At 35.4% G+C, this 10038-nt stretch overlaps 1 protein-coding gene across 1 annotated transcript in view; it reads right to left on the bottom strand.

Moving 5' to 3' along the window:
- The window catches only part of IRAG2 (inositol 1,4,5-triphosphate receptor associated 2), a 34773-nt gene that overhangs the window by 17307 nt on the left and 7428 nt on the right, over positions 1-10038 (bottom strand). Inside the window, exons 2-5 of the mRNA XM_019654637.1 lie at positions 3014-3060; positions 2818-2882; positions 2554-2661; positions 356-426 (exon numbers count right to left, since the gene is read on the bottom strand). Coding sequence (XP_019510182.1) covers positions 356-426; positions 2554-2661; positions 2818-2882; positions 3014-3060 — 291 coding nt within the window. The remainder of the gene's footprint in view (positions 1-355; positions 427-2553; positions 2662-2817; positions 2883-3013; positions 3061-10038) is intronic.

The following is a 10038-nucleotide window of genomic DNA, read 5'->3' on the forward strand; positions in this document are numbered from 1 at the left end:
TGTGTGTGCTTTGGCCTCAACTACTTCATCTATAAAATATTAGTATAATTAAATTCTTTTAACTTTATAATATTTTGAAAAGATAAAATGAGATAGTGCTTTTAAGAGTATTTTGCTAGTTTCCAGTAGACTTTTGATGAATAAATAAGTGAATGAATGGTTCTGTTGTGTGTGCTTTGGCCTCAACTACTTCATCTATAAAATATTGGTATAATTAAATTCTTTTAGCCTTATAATGTTTTGAAAAGATAAAATGAAATAGTGCTTTTAAGAGTATTTTGCAAGCTTAAAGGGATAGTTCTACCATTGTAATATATCATTATTTTTTATTGTTGACATGTGTATATTTCCTTACCAGATTTAACATGGTTTTGTCCTCACTCACAGAGCCTTGAAGCGCAATATTCTCATGAGCTGGACTTGTGTCTATGAGAAAAACAAAACACACTAAACAGTTGGGAAGCAGTAACGAGTAAAAAAGGAAGAAAAATAGAGTATGGCAATATTGAGGGCAGGCTAGTAAGTGGCAAAGACCTTAACATGTGAGATAAATTATGTACTACCAAACTTTAAATGTGTCCATTGATTCAGAATCAGGATTACAGAAGCTAAGGCTCCCAAAGAAGCTAGCCACAGAAGATTTCTTTAAAGAAATAAACATTTGTATAAACGGCCTTCAAATAGTTGTTTTTAAAATCTTTTTTAAGGCTGCTGCTGCCTTTTTAATCAAACACATTACTAATATAATTATAGAAACTGAATAAAGGGAGAATGAACAATTAGTAGCTTAGTAGCTTTTTATAGCCTGACAAACAGGTTGTTTTTTTTTAAATTATATATGCAAGGCTGACAACAAAGTATGATATCCTTCCAAAACATGGTGTCTTTTTAAACGAAATGTCATCAAACTAAGAAGAAATGATGCACTTTTAAATTATGCCATTTCTTTCTGCAATTTCCCTTTATTTTTGTGTATTTTATTGTACTATAATGTATTTGTTAGTGATTTTCCTCTTCACATAATTCATTGTCCTGAATTTAGTTCAGTGTAGGCAAAAAAATGTCAGCAGCTATTGGTAGGTTTTGTTTCTTTCTTTTTAAGACAAATATAATTAAAGTTTGTACATATTATATTTTAAATTTTTATATGGAAATAAATAAGAACAGAATGGTAACCACTCTCTTCAAAGATAAAAAAATTTTTCCCTGTGGAAATTTTATTTTTGTTTTTCTTTAAATTTTAGGACAGATACTAGATTTAGATGGTCCACACATTTAAAGATGTAAAATGTTTTACAGTGAAAATTTTCACTCCCATCCATGCCAGCCAGAAACCTATGTTCCCTTCCCATAGATAAAATGCTGTTTTGTATAGACTTACAGAGATATTTTATATATACATAAAAACTTTTTCCATCTTTTTTTAACCACAGATTTTTACATGCAATACATAATATTTTGTACTTTGGTGTATTTTTTTCCCAAGAAACAATAGTTCTTAAATATCCTTCTGGAAAAAAAGTTTCCTTATATATGTTTTATGCATGCATATAAGTATTGCATTACATGGACATGCCAAAATATATTAACTAATCTTCTATTGATAGTTAACTTGTTTACAATATTTTGTTATGACAGACAATGACACAGTAAATAAATTTACCCATATGTCATATGGTATGTGTGTACTTAGATCTATAGGATAAAATCCCAGAAATCAAATTTTTATCACAAAATATGTATGTTTAAAATTTTGGTAGATATTGGAAAATTCCCCTCTATATTAATTACAATAATTTATATTCCCTACAGCAATGTGTGAGAATTCCATTTCCCCCCTCAACCTTACCAACGGGGTGTAATCAAATTTTTGCAACAGGTGAAAATGGTATCTTGGTGTAGTTTTAATTAAAAACCAAGGAATAGATTCAATTTCTACAATTTTATGGCCCCTCTATTTTAGTCCCTATATCTCAAATTTAACTGTTAAGTTCAAACAATGAAATGAATTTTTCTTGATGAATTGTTGTGCGGGACGGGACCGGGAGCCTCAGCTTCCCATGAGTAGCAACTGCCATGGTGTCTCATTGGGAATGGTTGAGAATAGCTACTTTATTCTCGGAGTCAAGTGGCAGACAGGATCTAACATATCATCTAGTTTACTCTTTTGCCTCCTAAATGGGCCATCAGTAATTGGTCCATCCTTCGAACTTAATAGATTCTAATCAGGATTGTGAAATTTCCTAAGCAGGTGATCCTATCTCTGCTCCACAGCTGAGACCCAGTTTTGTCCAACTGATCTTTGCCATAAAGAAATATTTAAATCCCATTAAAATACATTGTAATTTTGGTTCTATCTACAGAGTTTTTAAAAAGTTGGTAACATTATCATATATAAAGGCAATAGTCACTTCTTGGACTACTTTTCTCCAGACTATGTCTCCAAATTCTTCTACAAAATAATGCTACTGAGGATAGTTACTCTACTAGCTTATAGGTTTGCTTAGTGTTGTAGAAGGGAAACTATACTTGAACATTTAAGAGCTTACTTACCTTTGATTTTTACTGTAGCTGAAGCTGATCTTGTATCCTCCTCTTTCTCACAGAGTGATTTACAATCAAGGACACCAGAAGCCACCTTCGAAATTTCTGATCCAGACTCTACCAACAGGAAGAAACTAACAGCATGAATACTATGCAAAAGGAGCATTTGCCTATGTTCTTTTCATTTGCACACACGTCAGCAGGTCACAGGACATCAAGCTTATAGTTATAATACTAACAGTCTATTTTTATATCTTTTCCAAGTGCACTCACCACTTGAAGTTACAGTACTCTCAGTGGATGAAGTGTGTCCTGGAGATGGTAGTGTGGAATATTCCCTGCCAAAAGAGTAGAAGAAACATTTTGGGATGTTTCAAAACAGGTCCAAAGAACTCTCTTATAAACTAACTGAATACACATACAAATTTACACACACACACACACACACACACACAACAGATAGGCAAACCTGGATGGTGGCAGCCTCTCAGAATACAAGTCTTCAACACCATTCTCCTTAAGAAAAAAAAAAAAAAAGAAAGAAAAAGGAGAAATAAGTTCAACAATTTGACATTTCCAATTCCAGAAAGGTGGTTTTAAGCAAACATTTTCACATAATTTTAAATGATCTCCTATTTACTTTGCTCTGTTGGAGAGGATATGAGGATGGGATGGTATAGGGCAGATTGATATATGAGTATGTACTTCCTCAAAGCTGTACTTGCAAAAAATTCCAATTTTAAGTATACTTACAAGTTAATATTTAAAGAAAACCTGATAAACCCTTGGGCAAAACAAATTCTAAACTTAAAGGGCAGATAGAGTTTATTTCATGAACTTAAGTCAAGTTTTCTTTAAATAGAACATTCTATGTGGGCATAAAACATTTCTATTTATGGAAATATTACTCAACCTAAAACTTTTGACCTGGAGATTTTAAAATGGTTCTCAATTTTCTAGCTAGACAAATCATACATTTGAAACTTAATCAAATTTTCAAAGATCTGAGGGATTACAAATAAGTCAGCACCTATTACTTGGTGCTCAAAAAGAGCTTAACAAAACTGGTCCCAGTCTGGTTGGGCAAGCGTTTGAAAGTCTCATTTGAACTTCTTAGTCTTTATCAGGAGTTCCTAATTTGGGGGGAACTTTAGGACATTAAGGTTGATTAGTTCATTCATTTTATTTCAAAAAATACAGTGGAAACAGAGGTTTCTCTTTAATAGTAATATTTAATAAGTATACTTTCAATATTATTTTATCCATTTAGGAAAATAAAATTGAATAAATTAAAACTGAAATCATTTGGACACATAAAAAACCTGCCCAGACAATGCAAAAATGAAGACATTGAAGTATTCCATAATCAAACATAGAACTTATTAACTTTAACCAACAGATTTCTGTGAAGGGGTGCTTTATATCATACACAGTATTTAGAATCCATCCAAGAAAACATTGACTATAACTACAGAAAAGTAAAGGTTTAGCAAATTCGCTGAATATACAGTTACCCAGTAAATAACAGCAGCTTACATCAGTTCAGCATGTTAAAATGTACAAAAGCCCTTCTATGTATCATCTCATTTAATTCTCCCAACAGCCTTATGCAGTAGGTTTTAATAAGAAAAGATTTACTTATTTCAGGTAAGGAAAGTAAAGCCAATGAATAAATTAATTTCCCAGGAATATTCAGAATGGTGGTGTCAGCCTCTGAACTCAGGACTAAATACAGTATCCTCTCTACGGTGAACAGATCTGTCTCTGAGGTACCCTATGCAGTCTACAAGAGAGGCAAACACGTCCCAATTATTGCCTTAGACTGGTAAATGATTTAAATACAAACTTTGAAAGGTTCACCTCAAATGTTTAGAAAATAACCCCACAAACTTGTAAAGCAAGGATTTATAACTAATCCTCTTATATATCAATGTTGGGCAATCTCTTCTCTTTTATTTCATTTCACCTCTGCCTGAAATGTCTTTGGGTCAGACTATATGTGACTAAAGTCCCTCATGACGTCAGTTTAATTTAATTCAACAACTGTCATCAAAGGCCCACTTTGTTCCAGGAAGCGACGAAGTGACAAAGGCTGGTCACACAAAAACAGTCCTTGTCCGAGAGGAGTTCATAGGCCAGTCAGGAAGACAAATATAGGAAACAAATACTTCATAAATTATAGGCTACATTCCACAGAGGAAAGTAATATTCACAGAGCAGAACAGAGTAGGGCAATATTTGNAGTATATGGCATAGTCCTAAACACTGGGAAACATTTTTAGGTAGCCTAATTTGTCTCTTACATTTCAGAATGGATATTATGAAATTAAAAAAAGCAAGAAAACGTCACTTCAAGAAAACTATAAAGATATTTTTGCTTTAAAACTGTCAGTGTTCAGAAAGTTCAAGAATTTACACAATAAAAGTTTCACAATAAAGATGTTAGACTCTCAGGATATGAAAATCTAACTGATTAAAAGGTGAGGCAATAGGAATCAGCCACCCATGAAGAGGAGGGTAAGTGTATTTCGCTCTTTTAACTTACTTGTGTCTTCTAGTCACACCCAAAGCGCCATCTTCTATTTCTCCATATTTGGGCCTTTCACATGAAGCATGGATTTGGTTGGCTACACATGAGAAAGGTGCCAATGTCAATCTGGGGATCGGTGTAAGACTATCCAGATGCAAGGCATCTGCAGTAGAACAGAAAAGAATAAAATGAATTCCTGACTAAAAAAAATAAATTAAAAAATATATATATATATTAAAATATATATATATTTTTAATTTATATATATATAGAGAGAGACGATATAGATATTGATATTGATATAGATATAGATATGTCTATATATAGACATATCTATATAGACATGTAGACATAGATATAGATATATTCTTTCCATCTTGATAGATTGAGTCATTTCTGAAAAAGCAGAAGTCAATTCAATTCTATTGGGTTGTCAGAAAAGTCATGACACATTTTTGCAATGAAAAACATAGAAAAAATATGTCATGACTTTTCCCGACAGCCCAATATTAACATTGTAGCATAATCCTCCTCTCCCTTGACACCTAGTTATATGGGGGTGAAAATGCCCAAAATTTTTTTTTTAAAGCAGGGAGTAAGGGGGTAGGGTGGGTACAGAAAACCCTTGCCTGCTAAACAACTAGAGAGGTCAACAATCACAGCCAGGGGGTCAAATCCAGCCAGCTGCCTGCTTTTGTATATCAAGTTTTATTGGAACATAGCCATACCCATTTGTTCAGTATTGTCTATAGCTGCTTGTGTGCTACAACAGCAACGTGAAGTAGTTAATGCAGAAGCTATANAAATAGGCTCTGTAGAGAGTACAAAAATAAATAAATAGCCATTCAACAAATACTAATGGAAAAACAAGTGTACACCAAATTCGTGCAAGTTCCTAGATACATACTGGTTAATGAGCAAACAAAGGCACTCTCTGCCAAGCTTATGATCTAATGCAGGAATAAATATAAAAAAAAAACAAAGAAATACAATGCAACCAAAACACAGGTGACAATGAGGGGAGGACAGAGTTACTGGGCTCTAAAAGAATTCATTTATTCCTGAGTGGAACATTTGAGAAATGAGGAAACTGAGGCCTGAAAGACATGACTTTTCTATAGTTACACAAAAATCAAACCAGGGGAAAAAACTTATCTCTTGACTTCTAATCCATTGTTATTTCCACCTCAGGAAGGACTAGAGATGCTTGACTGTAAACATTTCTTGCGACCACAAGAAAGGTTTTATGGAACTGTTGGCTTCTGTAATGGGCCTTGACAGTCAAATAGAATTTGAGAAGTGGAGACGTGGACAGTAGCCTGGGCAGAGAAAACAGCATAAACAGGTTTGTGTGATATAGTCTGACAATACATGCTACCTAGTTTGGCTGACATGTAGGGATAAACATAAGGCAGTGATGAGCAAAGGATGGAAAGTTAGATTGCAACCAGGTTAGAAAGGGGCTTGAATACCAGGACAAGTTGTTTGCAATGAAGGCTCTCAAGAGTGACAAAAATTCTATAGTTTGAAGCCAAAGAGTTAAGAAAACACCATGATTTATGGGTCACTGGAATAATTATTTTTGGTAATTTTTATCTCATTTCACTCTAATTCCCTGTACTTATTAATTAGAATGCTTAGAAAAGCATTCTAAGGAGAGCTTTCTATCTGTTTAAGAGATGGGTATGGTGGGCATAAAGGGGTGGTAGGTAGGGACTTAACTCAAGAGACAGGCATGAGGGAGTGAGGCGTGCAGTGAATAGGCTTGATAGGTTCTTCAGTGGAGCAGAAACCTGGACAAGGAATGGTGAAAATTGGTGATAACAGCTGCAAAGTGCAGCCAACAGGCTTGTACCTGGGGATTGTAGAAGAAATGGCCCAGAAGACAACATGAAAACCTTTAGGGAGACTATACATTTCCCTAGGAGTATTTGACCAGATTGTCTACTGTAATCTCTGTTAGTTATTATTTCTTAATGAGCATCAAGACCATGGACAAACAATGCAGTCACATATCTAAAGAGAGTGAATTAAGGAGACCCTTTTCCATACATAAGCCAGCACAGGTCTTAGCCAAAAACTACTTTCAAGGTAACCATAGGTAATTATTAGGATTGAAATGTCTAAGAGGGGTTGTGAGAAAGGCTGATCCTTTGAAACTAGACAAACCTGAACTTACATTCCAGGCTTGCTACTTACTAGTTGAGTAATCTTGAGTAAGTTATTTAACCTCTCTGAACTTTGGTTGCCTCATATATAAAAGCAGGAAATAGCTACCATCAAAGTTGTGGAGAGGATTAATAACATGGCATGTGGAAATGTTTTCCTACAAAGTACCTGATACACAACTGATGTCTGGATCTTCCCACCTCTTGGTTAAATCAGTGCTAGATAAAGGGAAACTACTAATAACCAAACATCCTTTAAGCTTCCAAGTTCAACTTCCTTTATTAAAACTTTACAAGAACTGCTAACTGATAGCAAAATAGATTCATTTCCTTTTTCCTTCTTTTTCTTAGCTACTCAAGAGGAGGGTACTAAGGAACAGAAAAATGTCAGATACACACACTTAAAAGAAGAATGAGAACAACTCATATAAGTCAGTAGTAAAAAGAAAAATAACCCCATTTTTAAAATGAGCAAAAGATCTGGGTAGACATATCTCTACAGAAGATATACAGATGGCCAAAAAGTACATAAAAAGATGCTCAACATCACTGTCATTNTAACACATGCCGATAGCACAGAGCAGGAAGGATATTCTTCCTGTCCAAGCCATTCAAATATTAACCTGCATAACATTTACATGAAAATTCATGCTCCAGCCCATTTGCCTTTGACAGGGAGTCTAATGAAGGGTGGAGTAGCCAAGGTATTCATGGAACAAAGTGAGACAGATTCCTCCATGGGCTGGGTCAGTAAATGCAGGCACCCCCCTCCCCTACACACGGACACAGAAGTATTGTTTCAATATTTAGATAGAAAAATATGAAGAGCAATAAGAAGTAACTAGTAAGATATTAATAAGGGCAATTAATAGGTCTAGATAATCTCCTGGGTTGCATTATTGTTGCTCTTCTAAATGAAATGTTACTTTATAGATGTTATGATCAGAAACCCTTCCACTAATAAACATTCATGCTACCCATGTAATTTTTACTATTAGGTCTATTTTAGACAATTGCTACTACCAAAATAAATTAAGATTATTTTCTGAGAAGAAAAGAAAACCTGAACAAAAGGTGTCTACATAGATTTACTTCATTCTAACTTAAAAAAAAATACTCTTGACTCAGTGTCAGTTTCAATATTCTAAAAAAAGAAAGAATGTAAAGTTGAATGTCAAAAGATTACAACTGCTGTAAACTAAGCAAAATTAAATTGCCTAACAGTTTTGTTTTGTTTTCCAATTTCTAACTAAAAGGACACCACACCCTCAGATCTACAGGACACACCCACCACTTTGAGGTTCATTTATAATACAGTTATCAATCAACTTTTACATGTCCCAATTTTGCAACTGGCAATGTTACTTATTCTCCAAGGTTATTAATGCTGCACCCACGCACAGCTTGAAAGAACAGGACAGACAATAGCCAGAAAATCTCCTGAGATATTTTAAAATTGATTCTGCCCTTTGCTTCATAAATCACCTCCTCCTAGTGATAGTATATCTTAGATAAAAACATGTAGTAACATGAAGTCGACCTCAAAGGAAAGAATGGCAAGACACTTAATATTTGATGTATGTGATTTTTTTTTAACAGCCCAAGAAAAAACAGGAATTCATTTTCATATCCTTTGACCTGTGACAAGGTATTCTCTGAGCTTCACACTGCCAATAATTCTGATTCTGGGCAATAGTTACAGCTGCTATTTTCTGACTGCTTATTATGAACCGTGTACTTTACATATGTGACAGTGTCTTGGGAGGTCAGACCTGAGACTGGAGTAGGTAGAGGGGAGAATCAGTTTTGTTGTCATAGAATTTTCATGAAACTCAGTTCTTGGGGGTGTTTGGGAGGACACACAGGCATCTAATCACGTGTCCAGTTTTACAAAGGCCTAGACACCCTTTGATTATTATTGAGACTCAATGGTGAGACCAGTGAAGAAGGAAAGGAAGATAGACTATATAAAGAAATAACTGGGCCCCCGAGAGAAATTGCCAAGAGTAAGGAAGAGCTGAGGAAGTGGGGCCTACGCACCTCTGGATCTAGCTATTGAAGGGGGCACCAATACTCGATTCAGTGGGAGACGTTGCTCAGACCACTCTGTCCCTCAGACTGGCTGGATTATCTATATGCCTTGAAAAGTAGAAGATAATTTTAACAACCACATCATAAGGAGTCCACTTAACACCACAGCAGGACCGCTCTCTGATGGTGCTGGGACAAGAAGAGAGAGTCGCCTCTCTACTGGCCAGGAAGAGATCACCAAAGGCCCAGACACAGAGTTCCGAGGAGGTTAGCAGTGGCGTGGGCAGGGCCTGTGGGCAGTATGGACAACGAACAAAAAGGACTGCATAGACATGAGCCGTGAAACTAACTGCCTTCCGTCGCAATCTCCAGGAGGTTAAATGTTCTTCCCTGAGATCTACTAGTTGGGGAGGCCTGAAGGACACAGGGATATATTGATATGCACCCCTAGAGAGTCTTGAAGATGTTGAGAAGGGACCCCATGGAACAAAAACACCTTCCTATTCATCAGCAGGTGGAGAAACAGAGCATTGAGATTTGTCTTTCATCTAAATATGACCCACTTGGCTTGTTTCTGTGGACTGGTAGGCCAGAACTTAGCCATTGCAGATGTGTATATGTGTATGTATATACATAATATATGTATATGTGTGTGTGTGTTTATTTGAATCCTCAAAATAACCATGCAGAGTAATCTCTCTGTTTCACAGGGGACATAAGCAAATTGAGAGTGGTTAGGCCACTTGTCCAAGCTCACACACTAAT

The sequence above is a fragment of the Hipposideros armiger genome, unplaced genomic scaffold (genome assembly GCF_001890085.2).
Source record: "Hipposideros armiger isolate ML-2016 unplaced genomic scaffold, ASM189008v1 scaffold_227, whole genome shotgun sequence".
Taxonomy (NCBI): domain Eukaryota; kingdom Metazoa; phylum Chordata; class Mammalia; order Chiroptera; family Hipposideridae; genus Hipposideros; species Hipposideros armiger.